General features: G+C 38.6%; 1 protein-coding gene across 2 annotated transcripts in view; it reads right to left on the bottom strand.

Annotated features, from left to right (window-relative positions):
- Positions 1–14,700, bottom strand: part of LOC150079033 (twitchin-like) — a 2,795,346-nt gene that overhangs the window by 504,893 nt on the left and 2,275,753 nt on the right. For both annotated transcript variants that reach the window (XM_090382361.1, XM_090382360.1), the window contains one exon: positions 6,767–7,069. In XM_090382361.1, the coding sequence (XP_090238487.1) occupies positions 6,767–7,069 (303 nt within the window). The remainder of the gene's footprint in view (positions 1–6,766; positions 7,070–14,700) is intronic.

Here is a 14,700-nt window from a genome sequence, read left to right as displayed (position 1 = left end):
ATATGATGCAAGAAAGCAAGCTTATTCAGCATCAGCCAAAAAAAAAAAAAAAAAACCCTCTCCCATTTCACCCCTCCGTTCGTTCGAAATACCTGTCCAGTTGAGCTTTAAATTTGTTTAGGCTATCAACTTCAACAACAAGTGATGGAAGTCGGTTCCACCAACCAACCACCCGCTGGCCAAAGGCAAATTTCCGCACATCTATCCGACATCCGTCCTTCCTCAATTTGAATTTATGCCCTCTGAGGTGATTATTCTGAGAAAGATGAAGAATCCCATTGGCATTGAGCATGCTCAAACCATTCAAAGCCTTATACACCTCTATCAGATCACCTCGCCGGTGCCTAGTCCCCAGACTCTGTAATTTGCAAAACTTAAGCCTTTCTTCGTAAGAGCAACCCTTTGTTCCATTTACTAATCTTGTTGCCCTTCTCTGTACCCGTTCCAGCAGCTCTACATCCTTCTTGAAATGAGGCCTCCAGACCTGTATACAGTACTCAAGATGTGGCCTAACCATTGCCTTATACAAGGGAATAATCACCTCCTTATCCCTGCTAGAAAAATTCCTGTATATCATTGACAAGACACCATGAGCTACTCTTGCAGCTCGTCTGCACTGCTCAGAGAACTTCATATCTGCCTGCACAATTACCCCCAGGTCCTTTTCATTCTCCACCACTGTCACTGTCAGTGTAGTACCGCAGAGTTGATACATTGCTCTGGGGTTACTGTTACCCATATGTAGTACTTTATATTTGTCAATGTTAAACTTCATTTGCCACCTCTCAGCCCATCTGTTCAACCTTTCCAGATCCTGTTGCAGCAGCATAGCGTCAGTAGTGTCCTTAACGACCCTGCCAACCTTGGTATCATCTGCAAACTTAGACATTAAACTTGATATCCCATCATCAATATCATTCATAAACACCGAAAACAACAATGGACCCAACACTGAACCTTGAGGAACTCCACTAATAACATTAGTCCACGTTGAGCAGTGTCCATTGATTACCACTCTCTGTCTTCTGCCACTCAACCATCCCCTTATCCATAGCAGCAATTTGCCTCCAATGCCACACTGCTCCAATTTGTGCAGCAGTCTTCCATGTGCAACAGTATCAAAAGCCTTTCTAAGATCCAAATATATAATATCAAAGTTATTCCCTGCATCCAGTTCTTTTGTGACTACATCATAGTATCCAATCAAATTGGTCAGGCAAGACCTGCCCTTAACAAAACCATGCTGTGTCTGAGCTATAACTGAATTCTTGTCTAGATGATCCTGCAGTGCTTCTTTAACCAGTGCCTCCATTAATTTACCTGGAACAGAAGTTAAACTAACAGGTCTATAATTACTTGTGTCAGCCTTTGATCCTCCTTTGTGAATTGGGGTTACATTTGCACATCTCCAGTCTATGGGTACCTCCCCTGAGTCCAAAGAAGCTCTCATAATTATGGCTAGGGGTTTGCATACTTCCTTTGCTGCCTCCTTTAATATAACTGGATAGATCCCATCCACCCCAGGTGCCTTTTTTATGTTTATCCTCAACAATCTCTCCTCCACTTTCCTCTCAGTTATTACAAAATCATCCAGCTCACTGCCAATGTTTACTTTACCTACATCATTCTCCTTCCTGAATAACTCCTCAAGCGTGAATGTAGATGCAAAATACTCGTTTAGATTGTTAGCCACCTGAGCAGGATCCTCAACTGTTGAACCATCAATATCCAGTGGACCAATCCGATTCATCCCTTTCCTTCTCGAGTTCAAGTATGTAAAGAACTCCTTTCTGTTTTTCTTTGCATCCTTTGCCAAGGATTTTTCGTAGTCTGCCTTTGCCTGCCTAATCTCCTTTGTGACTTGGTTACAGACCAACTTATATCTATCATAGGCTTCCATGTCACCCATTAATTTGTATGTATCCCATGCATTTTTCTTCTCTGCCACATGTCTCATTAGTCCATCTGACAACCATTTAGGCCTAAACCTTGAACAATATTTCTTAGTTGGTATGTAAAGCCTGGTAGCCACCAAGATTAGTTCCTTGAATGCTTCCCATTTTGAGTTTGCTGTTGGTAACATCATCAGTTGGTCCCACTGTATAGAATTTAAATACTGTCTCAGACCATCATAGTCGCCTTTACGAAAACAAAAACCCTTCCCTTTACCTCTGATGGTAGTTACCTCCTTGAGTAAATCCCACTTCAACACACTGTGATCACTGCCACCTAGTGGTTCATTTATCTGCAGGTTCTTAATGCATGAAGAATCACTACTGATAATCAGATCAAGAGTATTGCTCCCTCTTGTTGCCTCACGAACATGCTGATGTTCGTGAGGCAACAAGATATCCAATAAATCCACAAAAGCCTTGCTAGTGTGCGAGTGACCAATCCACAAATTCCAGTCAATATCTGGGAAATTAAAATCCCCCATTATAAGACTCTCTGATTTACTGGCCCACTCTATTTCCCTGTACAATATATTATTATACTCATCAGAGTCATTAGGCCTATAGCACACTCCTACTCTCAATTTTGATTTCCCTATGCTTATGTCACACCAAACTGACTCGACACTGCCCTGTCCATCGATGTCAACTGGCTTCACTTCCTTTGACTTTATGTGTTTCTTAATTAATAGCATAACCCCTCCTCCCCTCCTGTCCTGTCTATCCTTTCTATATACATTGTATTCCCCAAATTCCAGTTCCGCATTACATATATCTGTGTGACACCACGTCTCTGATATCCCAACAATATCTGCCTTTGATGTTTTGAGCAATACCTCAAATTCATCAAATTTATTTACCAAACTCCTAGCATTGGTGTACACGCAGGTATACATGCACCTGTTTCTATTCTTAGCTACCCTAACACAACCCATGTGTTTACTTGTAACGCAATGACTACCAGCAGTCTCTGAAATATCCTGCATCTTGTTTTTCAGACTTCTGCTCATTTGAATAGAAGCAGTGCAAGAATCACTTCCACCTCTGCCAGTGGCTACTGTTAATCTATTAGTCCTTGTATCCCCCCCAACTAGCAGTTTTCCGACCCACCTAACACTGCCTCGACAGCATCAGCAAAAATTCTTCCACTTATTGCATTAATCAATTATTCCAAAATTTACTGTGATTAGTGTGTTAGCCATGTATTGAAGATTCTAGTACTTCATAAAACCAGCTTTGCTATTAATAAAAACTGAAATTAATATAAGGAAGAATCATTATTGTGTCTCTTTCTATTAAAGATCGAATAATTATTTAAAATGTTATATAAATACAAATTCAACTTACAAAAGTATCTAATACCTGAACAATGGCTTGAATTCTGGCAGTATAACCTGCATAGAATTAATGAAATGAATGGGGAAATCAGTTAAAGAAGAAGAAAAAAATGGAATAGCCTCTTAAGGAACTCTAGTAAACTAATACCCTTAATGAATATTATAAACTTGTCTTCAAAACAATACTGTTTTAGATATACAATAAACAATACTGGTTATAGTGTTTTAGAATATGAAGTGGAGCCCTTCAGACTTGATCCAAGCCATGCAGTACAAGTTTTATCCAGTTAAAGAAGCCATAATAAAAACTCAGTTAAAGCTAATAACCATCTCAAAAAACATTTGTATTTCAATAATTAGATGCAGTGCTTAACTCTGAATTAAAATGCAAGTCTAATTAAAACAAAATTCTAACACAAAATAACAAAATTTTTAAGTAAAGAAATAATGAAACTAATTGAAAAAATTGATAAAGGATATAAAACAACTATATTAGATAAGATATCATACAATAATAAATTGGAGCAAATGGTAGAGAATACAAAAAAATGCCAAAGAAATGAAAGTTTTTATTAATAGCAGTTAAAAATAAAATAGATAATTTTTTATTTTAATTTCAACTTCATTTCAACATTTCAACAGAGAAGGGCAACAAGATTGGTGAGGGGAATGAAGGGATCCTCTTATCAAGAGAGGCTTAAGTTTTGCAAATTGCAGTGGCTGGAGACTAGGCACCTGCGCGGTGATCTGATTGAGGTGTATAAGGCCTTGAATGGATACAGCACGCTGAATTCTGATGGGATCCTTCCACTTGTTCAGATTACGAACCTAAGGGGGCATAAATTCAAATTAAGAAAAGACAGATGTAGATTAGATGTGCAGAAATTTGCCTTTAGCCAGCGGGTGGTTAATTGCTGGAACAAACTTCCATCTGTCGCTGTGGAAGTTGATAGGGTGAATAAATTTAAGGAGGAACTGGACAGGCATTTGGAGGGAATGGTGTGATTTTTTTTTTTTTTTTGGCTGATGCTGCATAAGCTCATACATTTGCTTTCTTGCATCACATGCCACTACTACTACTACTACTACATCATTGAGAAAATAAGAAAAAGTTACCCTTGACCTCTCACAACGAACTGGCAAAAGAAATTTTATTATTCCATATTTACTCAGTATCATGAAGATACACAAATCTGGCCATCCTAAGCCATGTAGTTTTGTATAAGCATTTGTTCCCAGTGAAAAATTATTTCCCTGCTGATGCTTTCCACATCCGTCCACTGCATTAATAATACAGAAGAGGTGTTTAAGAAATCGAATAATGTGCATCTGGCTTCTGAAGACATTAGCTTCTTTCCTATGCCAAGGTGGTTGTTGAATTCACCTTAAGAAATTGGTCAGGGTTATTAAACCTAGACTTAAGGTTTAATGAAAGAGTTTACTTCACTCGACCAGACTGGCTCAACATTACACTAGCCTTTACTAGTTATACTGTTTTAGAATCTATATGTTTCTTAACCAAAAGCATAGTTTCTTTCTCCCCTCCTCCTGTAATATCTGTTCCTTCATGTGAATCCCCAACTGTTTACACCCCAGCTGATTACTGTACCCCCTCCTGCATTTCAGGCTATTGCATGTCACAACAGAAGCAATGCAGTTATCAATTCCATCTGCTTATGGCTGTCTTTAAACTATTTGTCTGTGTGACACCCCATCCCCAAAACTACCATTTTTCCAATCCACTCAATAATGACTTTAAAGCATCAGCAAAAGATTTTTGCACCTGTTCTATTGAAGTGTATCTCACCTCTATAAAAACTTTCCCTTCTGTTAAAAAGCATTCACTATGCCATGAAAAAGTCTAGCCCATGAGTCTTACACAATCTTTCCAGATCTGAATCAATTAACTAATTAACCAAATAACCTTATTTGATGAAGCACTGGACTGCAGATTTATGGAGTCGACTTGTGCAGACTAAGTTGAGAATCTGTAAATATAGCCAATCCATCAACAGGGCTAAAACAGATTAATGGTTGTTCGGTTTGGAACTCTGCCCATAGCTAAGACATTATTAGTATATTTTTTTATAGCACGTGTGATTTGCCTGTTGAAACCTCTTCCGTTTGAATATATTCTATCAGAGAGGAATTCGGATAGTTTTTACAGGTTATGCATTGCTCTCTCTTTTGCTTTAAGCTATTAATAAAATGCATAGTCCACCATGCTCTTGATCTAGGCAAGATAGAGACAACCTTTGATGATGAGTACATTCTAGCAAAATTTAGCCATCCGGTTAGAAGATCAACAACAAAGTAAGGATTCAAGTATTTCCCATGGTATATGCTGAAATACATAAAGACATTTATCTGGGTCAAGAAAGGTGAGTTAGATTACTTTCTTTTTCTTAGTCCAGCTAGAAATATTAAAATTAGCATTCTGAAGATGTAATATAATAATCTGATAATCTGGCCACAGTCGGCATATTTATCTTAACTGTATTTAACATGTACTTATCTCTCGGGAAAATGCAGCCAGAATTCCTTCCCAAAAGAGAGTCAGAACTCTTGGTTTTGAAATGAGGGCCACCAACTGGTATGGTGGACTTCATTTCATTTTCATTCAGTTTTGTAAAGCTTGTAAATTAAGACTGTGTCTCATCAATGTGATGAGGTATTATCAGGAAGTCACAAAGGAACTGGAAGAAGGGAATAACCTTCGTGTAAGTTACTTAGGTGTTAGAAAGGTTTTTGACACAATCCTACATAAACACATTGTGTATAAGTTGGGGAACTGTGGAACTGGAGGTAGGAATCTGTTGGAAAATACCAGGCTGTTGTATTGTGCCTAAAGCACTGGTGAGGACCACAGGTGTGGTGGAAGGATACACCATGCACAGAGGTCCCATATGTTTGGGTCGCTAATGGCTCAAGATCATTTCTGCTGTGAAGACATCGTTATTCTTGAATCAGCTTTGGGAGTACAATTAGTCCCGTTGACTGTGCTTTCACTGTAGTGTACAGTGTTAGCAGCTTTGGCTGTTACCCATGAGAACAAATATTCTGCAGCATTCTGCACTCTTTAAGTCGGTTGGTGCTGTCAATGGCCATATTTTTCCCTTACACTATAGCCGTATAAATGTTGGTACATATATAGCTTAATGTTTAGTTTACTTATTTAGATTTGGCAATGATAAAATTATATTGATATTGAAACCTGGTTGAATGTGAATTTCCCTAAATTTTACAAAAGAGGCATCATGCCCATAATGAACAAGTGCCTGAATGTGATGTATGACTGTTCAATAATATGCATAATAATTTTTAATAATGTTCAATCATTTATTTCTGATTTCATTGTTTTATTGATAAGTACCTTTTCAAAATACATCATTAGTTTACTTTTCAAACAGTTCCTCTTGTATTACATCATGAAACTATTTACAAACCAACATGAAAATTATCAGAAAAATATCCTACCATTTGGATCCTTAATGCGAACTGATGTAGAATTTGATGATGGAGGACTTACGCCAGCTTCATTAACAGCAAATACTCGAAATTCATACTGCCGGTCTTCAATGAGGTTTGAAATATTAATTTGTGGAGTGATGCAAAGATTTGTGTTAATTCTCTGCCAAGTAAGAGTGCCAACTTCTCGTTTATCAATCCAATATCCTTGAATGCGACTTCCTCCATCAGACTCTGGCTTCTCCCAAGAGAGGTTCACAAAGTCACCACCGACTTCTGTCACTATAGGTACTCCAGGAGCTGAGGGTGGATCTAAATATTTATAACAGGAAAAACTATAACAGTTTATATAACTTTATAACTCTAGCACTTTTTGAATATTTTACTCAAAAAAACAAAAAAAACTATGTAATGTACATCTTTCAGTTACAGTAAATTACTATTACTATCATTCAAATTGTATAGCATATAACCTTGGAAAATGTGCATGCACCTTTCATTATTATTATTTTTTTTAGTTTTTTTTTAATTTTAAAATGACACTTTGTTGCATTTTAAACTGATGCCAGAAAAATTGTTTTGTTAGCTTAGCTACACAATTGTTTCTTGATTACAAGCTTGGGAATTCAGTCTATCATTCACTTCAGGTGAGTGATAGACTGAATTCTCAAGCTTTCCTGCAGCTATCAAAACAGCAGCTGTTGGAAAAAAGTCCTTGCATCATATCTGGTAGTGAGATAGGAAAAAAAAAAACATAAGAAAAAAAAAAACCCATCCCATGTGCAATACAAACTTATATGTACAGTTTGAACAATGCTAGTTATCAGTCATGATAATCTCACGAAAAATTGTGAGGCTAAATTTTGATACCTCTAGACATTTCAAATGTCATGAGTAGTTTGTATGAGAACTGATAAAATAACTGCAAGATAGTTTATAAATACTGATGTATAGCTAATAAGGCTATCTGAACATGCAACGTTTTTGGGAAAAGCCAAGTAGAACTTTCTTTCTTACTTAAAAATTATTGTTTTTTTAACTTTTGATTTAAAATTAGTAGTGTAGTCATTATTTGTGATTCTTTGATTAAGTTGGTGAATTTGTTTGTTACTAGATCTTTGTAATCGCTTAAGAAAAGAGAGTTGACTTCAGCTGCCATCCAAAAGATGGTAGTTGAAGAATATCCAAAAGAATGTTAAAATTTGGCTGACATTGTTATAGTATTGATATAAATGATACTTGGAGGTTTCTGTGTAGTTTGTAGCAGTGTAATCTGTATCATATATATTTTTGTTATAGCTAAGGAATCTTATTTCTAGTAAGCCTATATTAAAATTCTACGAATGTAATGGTATAGTATAATATTTTGCCCAGGGGCTCACATCTGGTGAGTATGGGCTTGGCACACCAAGGATCCTGAGCTGGGTATCATCATTGTTCTCTTTCTTATTTCTTAGTGTGGTCTCAAACAGTTTTTAAATTCTGTACAATGAGACCAACTGATGATGTTACCAACAGCAAATTCTAAGTGGGAAGCATTCAAGGAATTAATCGTGGAAACTAGTAAACGTTTCTTACCTATTAAGAAATATTGTTCAAGGTTTAGGACTAAATGGTTCTCAAATGAACTAATGAGACCCGTGGCAGAGAAGAAAAATACATGGGATGCATATAAATTATCAGGCGACACAGACGTGTGTGGCAGATATAAGCTATTCTGTAATCAAGTCACAAAGGAGGTTAGGCAGGCTAAGGCAGATTACGAGAAATCTTTGGCAAAGGATGCTAAGGAAAAACAGCAAGGATTTCTTACTTATATAAACTCTAAAAGGAAGGGGATGAATCAGATTGGTCCACTTGATATCGATGGTTTGACTGTTGATGATCCTGCTCAGAGAGAGCAAACAAACTGAATGAGTATTTTGCATCTACATTCACACATGAGGAGTTATTAAGGATTGAAAATGCCAGAAGGTTATGAAATTGTAGCAGGGTGCTTAATGATTTTGTAATAAATGAGAGCAAAGTGGAGGAGAAATTATAGATCCCCAGGTGCCTTTCTTAAGTTAAACATAAGAAAGGCACCTGGGGATCTATCCAGTTATATTAAAGGAGGAGGCAAAGGAACTAAGAAAATCCTTAGCCTTGCCCCCAGGGGCTCACATCTGGTGAGTATGGGCTTGGCACACACCCAGGGTTCTGAGATGGATATCATGATTCTTCTCTTTCTTTGTGATTCCCTTCTACTTCTCTCTCTCTCTCTCTCTGGGTTAATTCAGAAATTTTTTTTGGCTAGTGCAGCATAAGCCTCAGGCTTCCTTGCACCATATGGCTGATAATAATAATAATAATTACGAGAGCATCCTTCGACTCAGGGGAGATCCCCCCGGACTGGAGATGTGCAAATGTACCCCCAATTCACAAATAGGAATCGAAGGGTGACATGAATAATTAAAGACCAGTTGTTATTGTTATTTGGTTTTTTTAGGAGCATTAGCAACTAAGGCCATATTGTTCCGGGAATATGCGGTGGTCATTCCCTGACCTTTCCGTATCCTCCGTATTTGGTGGTAACGGGCTCGAACCCCGGTCTAATCAAGAAGCATGTGCTATGCACTGCTGCTCCTTCCCACCTGGCTACGGAGGCGCCTTAAAGACCAGTTAGTTTAACATCTGTTCCGGGTAAAATAATGGAGTCACTGGTTAAAGATGCATTGCAGGATCATCCAGACAAGACTGCAGCAATAATTCAGACACAGCATGGGTTTGTTAAGGGATAGTCTTGTCTAACAAATTTGATTGGATATTATGATGTGGTTACAAAGGAACTGGATGCAAATAATAATTTTGACATCATATACTTGGATTTCAGGAAAGCTTTTGACTGTTGCGCATGGAAGACTACTGTATAAATTGGAGCAGAATGGTATTAAGGGTAAGTTGCTACAATGGATAAAACTATGGTTGAGTGCGAGAAGACAGAGGGTGGTAATCAATGGGCACTACTCTTCATGATGTAATGTTATTAGTGGAGTCCCCCAGGGTTTGGTCTTGGGTGCACTGTTGTTTTGTATATTTATCAATGATATTGATGAATGTATATCAGGCTTAGTGTCGAAGTTTGCAGATGATACAAAGTTTGGAAGGGTTGTTAATGACAATAATGGCAGTGTGCTACTGCAACAGGATCTAGAAATTTTGATTGGCTGAGAAGTGGCAACTGACGTTTAACATTGACAAATGCAAAGTACTGCATATGGGTCTAAATAACCCCAGAAGAACGTACCAACTGTCAGGTATTACACTTAGGTGGTAGAAAATGAAAAAGACCTGGGAGTAATTGTGCAGTTAGATATGAAGTTTTCTGAACAATGCAGAGAGGCTGCAAGAGCAGGTCATGGGGTTTTGTCAATGTTATACATGAATTTTGCTAGCAGGGAAAAGGAGGTGATTGTCCCTCTGTATAAGGCAATGGTCAGGCTAAGCCTTGAGTACTGTGTACAAGTCTGGAGGCCTAATTTTAGGAACGATGTAGATTTGCTTGAGCATGTACAGAGAAGGGCAACAAGATTGGTGAGGAGAATGAAGGGATCCTCTTACCAAGAGAGAGATTTTGCCAGGAATTTTGCTAGTAGGGAAGATGAGGTGATTGTCCCTCTGTATAAGGTAATGGTCAGGCCATGCCTTGAGTACTGCAATCAGGTCTGGAGGCCTCATTTTAGGAAAGATGTAGATTTGCTTGAGCATGTACAGAGAAGAGAAACAAGATTGGTGAAGGGAATGAAGGGATCCCCTTAGCAGAGAGGCTTAAGTTCTGCAAATTGCAGCGGCTGGAGACTAGGCACCTGTGAGGTGATCTGATTGAGGTGTATAAGGCCTTGAATGTGTTGAACATGCTGAATTTTGATGGGATTCTTCCACTTGTTCAGATTACGAACCTAAGGGGACATAAATTAAAATTCAGGAAAGACAGCTGTAGAATAGATGTGTGGAAATTTGCCTTTAGCCAGTGGGTGGTAAATCGCTGGAATAAACTGCCATCTGTCGTTGTGGAATTTGATAGGTTGAATAAATTTAAGGAGGAATTGGACAAACATTTAGAGGGAATGGTTGTGTGAATTTTTTTTCTGGCTGATGCTACATAAGCTCATTCGCTTGCTTTCTTGCATCACATGCCACGATTGCAATTGCTATTACTATCCTAACCATACAGCCAACATGCTTGATCTTTTTCTCACAAAGAACCCTTCTAAGTACACAGCTGAAGTTAGTGGTCCTTTAGGCACCTCAGATGACAACTTGGTGATTCTCGTCTCTAATGGAGCCTTTATCTCATGGCTATTCCCAACCTCGTATTGATTTGCATTACAAGAACGCAAAATGGGATGACCTGCGAGATTTCTGTTCTTCTTTTCCTTGGTCAGATTACTGTTTGAAAACTTCTGATGTCAACAGTTGCTCAGATTGTGTAAGTGAAATTATTCTTGTAGGAATGGAATCCTTTATTCCACACTCTACTTTAAAATCTCGTCCTTTACCTAAACCTTGGTTTTCCAATAAATGTGCTAGGGCCGTTCAAGAGAAGAATGTTGCATATCGTAATTGGCTTGTTTCTAATTCTTCAATTTCATTTTCTGCCTACACCAAAGCTCGCAACAGTTGTTAAGCAGTTATTAATCAGTCCAAATTAGAGTTTGAACAGGCAAAGAGTAGAAAACTTGCTTCTTGCCCTAATGGTAGCCGAGCATTCTGGTCTGTTGCCAAAGCTATTGGCCACAACTTTTGCCCATATCTGCTCCCACCTCTGTCAAAACCAGATGGTTCTGTTTTTCACTTCAGCCAAGGATAAAGCTTATCTGCTCGCTTCCCATTTTTCTTCCAACTCATGTATTAATGATCTTGGTAAAACACTTGCCATCATTTCTAGCATGCTCCATTCAATCCCTCCTGTGGTCTTCTGTCAAAAGGGCACCAGAAGGATTTTGATGAATCTTGATGCTAAGACAGTTCCAGATGCTGATGGTATTTCTCCACTTGTTCTCAAAACCTGTGCTCCTGAACTTACTCCTGTTCTTTGTGGCCTTTTTTTCACTTTCTTATTCCAAAGGTGTTTTTCCTTCTGCTTGAAAATTTGCTCATATCCAGCCAGTTCCTAAAAAGGGTGATAAATTCCTCCAATCAAATTATCATCCTGTTGCAATTAATTCTACTCTTTCTAAAACTATGAAGAAATCAATTAACCACCAACTCTTAAACTACCTAGAAACCTTCCATCTGATCAACGATCGGCAGTGTGGATTCCATCAGTGTCGATCCATTGGTGATATTCTGGCTTATGTTACCCCTTTATGGATAAATTCAATGGAAAAGTTTGGTGAAACACAAGCAGTTGCTCTTGACATCTCAAAGGCTTTCGATTGTGTTTGGCATAAGTCTCTTTTTAAACAAGCTTCCATCTTTTGGTTTGCCAACTGTTTTTTTTTTTTTTTGGTTATCCAGTTTTCTCTCTGATCGCTCACAGAGGGCGATGGTAGATGGTTTTCTGTCTTCTAACTTCTCCACCAATGCTGGTGTCCCCAAAGGTTCAGTTCTTTCCCCCACTCTTTTTTTCTTGTATATTAATGACCTTCTTCCATTGATTGGAAATCCTATCCATAGTTTTGCCAATAATAGCACATTGCATTCCACTTTCCATTTTGAGAAACCTTGCCCTGTTCAATCAGCTGCAACGTCTCGAATATCTGCTACTAATTCCTTAAATGCCGATCTCCAGCGGAGCAAAGACAACTTAGTTGATTTCAATCCTTCTTAAACTCAGTCTTGTCTTATCTATCACAAAAAAAGGATTCTTCTGCTCGTATGCTTATCTTTGGTAACACTCCGATTTCTATGCAAAATGATTTATCTCTTTTGGGGATTACCCTGACTTCTAATCTCTCTTGGCACAAGCACATTACAAATATTGCTTTCTCTGCTCTAAAAAACTTGGTTTTCTCTTTCACTCTCGGCATTACTTTTCTTCAAACAGCTGTTCACTCTGTACAAATCGCAAATCCGCCCTACCATGGAATATTGTTCCCACATCTGGGGTGGTGCCCCCCAAAACCTCTCTCAGGCTTCTAGATTCCATTCAGAAGAGGGCAGTTAGGTTAATTAATGATTCATCTCTAACAGAGTCTCTCCACTCTCTATCTCATAGATGTACTGTGTCTGCTGCATGCCTTTTCTACAGATACTTCCATGAGCACGGTTCTTTTGAATTGGCTTCTATAATTCCCACTCTCTCTTTCAAAACAGTCTGAACATGTGCTGCCACCAGTCATCATCCATCTTCTGTCCAACTTCAAACTCACAGAACCAACTTTTCGTCTTCCTCATTTATTCATTCAGCTGCCGTTTTCTGGAACAACCTTCCTTCATAAGTACAAAGGGTACTAGGAAAGTTTTGCAATACAGCTTTATTTATTTAATTTTTTTCAAAGTAATTTCCTCTACATTCAATACACCTCTCCATCCTCCGAAACCAATCTTTAAACCAGTTCTGACAAGTTTAACTAGGGAGTAAAGCACACTCGTTGTCCCAAGCCCGTAGAAGGTCCTCATCACTGGAAAACTGCCTCCCTTTTAGCTTCATTTTCACATGTGGGAACAGTGCAAAGTCGCAGGGAGCAAGGTCTGGACTGTAGGAAGGGTGCTCGAGAAGTTTCAGTCCTGTCGTGGTCAAATATACGGTGCAGGCTTTGGCGCGGTGAGCTGCAGCATTATCGTGATGGAGGTACCAGGTGTCCATTCTTGACTTTGGCCGCAGGTTCTTCATAGATCCAATGACTTTAGGCAGGCATTGTTCAGTATACCACTTAGCTGTGACTGTCTTCTGCGTGTCCAAAACGACACGTTCCACAATTCCACTCGATTTGAAAAATACAGCTATCATTTTCTTCTTTACAGATCAGGATTTTCTGACAATTACGGGTGTGTCGTCATCATCAAAGACCCAAACTTTGTTTTGAGCCTTGGTCGGCAGATCGTAATAGTACAGCCAAGTCTCGTCACCTGTCACGATGTTGTTCACATACCGAGATTGTCCCTTATCAAACTTTTTTAACATCTCCCGGCACCAAGTCACACGTCGTGTCATCTGCTCTTCAGTCAGTTGATGCGGCACCCAGAGAGAACAAAGTTTCTTCACGTGCAAATGATCTTGCAGAATCGAACGAACTGCTGGTGCATTTAGGCCCAAAGTATCCTCTATCTGTTGGTAGGTCACTCGCCTGTTTTCGTCAAGCATTTTCCTCACAGCAGTAACGTTTTCCTCCGTAACTGACGTTCGTGGCCTTCCCGGCCTCTCAGAATCCTCCAGAGTGACATTTCCCCTTTGGAATTCTCTATACCACCTGAATATCGTTGTACGATGTGGACAATCATCATCTAGTGCAAGAGTCATTTCTTCTAAGCACTGGTCTATGGTTAAACCACGCACGAAATTATTAGTATTAGTATTAGTAACGGCCGCATGGTGCAAGAAAGCCTTTGGCTTATGCTGCACCAGCCAAAAAAAAATAAAAAATAAAATAATCCGAACAAAACAATGATAAAAACAAAAAATAAATAAAATAAATAACTAAATAATAATAAATAAAAAATATATATATAAATAAAAAGGAAATTAAACCTATCATCCTATGCGCTTCCCTTACCCGAAGGTACTATCCAGATGACCTTTGAATTTCCCCAAACTGTCGGCCTCTACCACCCATGAAGGCAACTTATTCCAGTAATTTATAACTTGCTGGCTAAAATAAAACTTCCTGCAGTCCAATCTAAACATTTCCCCCCGTAACTTGAATTTATGTCCCCTAGTTCTAGCATCATTTATAATCTTGAAAATTTTGTCCTCATTCATTTTACTGATGCCTCTCAGAGCCTTAAACACCTCAATCAAA

This window comes from Mastigoproctus giganteus, chromosome 10, assembly GCF_048544385.1.
Source record: "Mastigoproctus giganteus isolate SK-2022 chromosome 10, ASM4854438v1, whole genome shotgun sequence".
NCBI classification, from domain to species: domain Eukaryota; kingdom Metazoa; phylum Arthropoda; class Arachnida; order Uropygi; family Thelyphonidae; genus Mastigoproctus; species Mastigoproctus giganteus.
The sequence above is the reverse complement of the archived record's forward strand: the minus strand, read 5'-3'. Positions and strand labels throughout refer to the sequence as shown.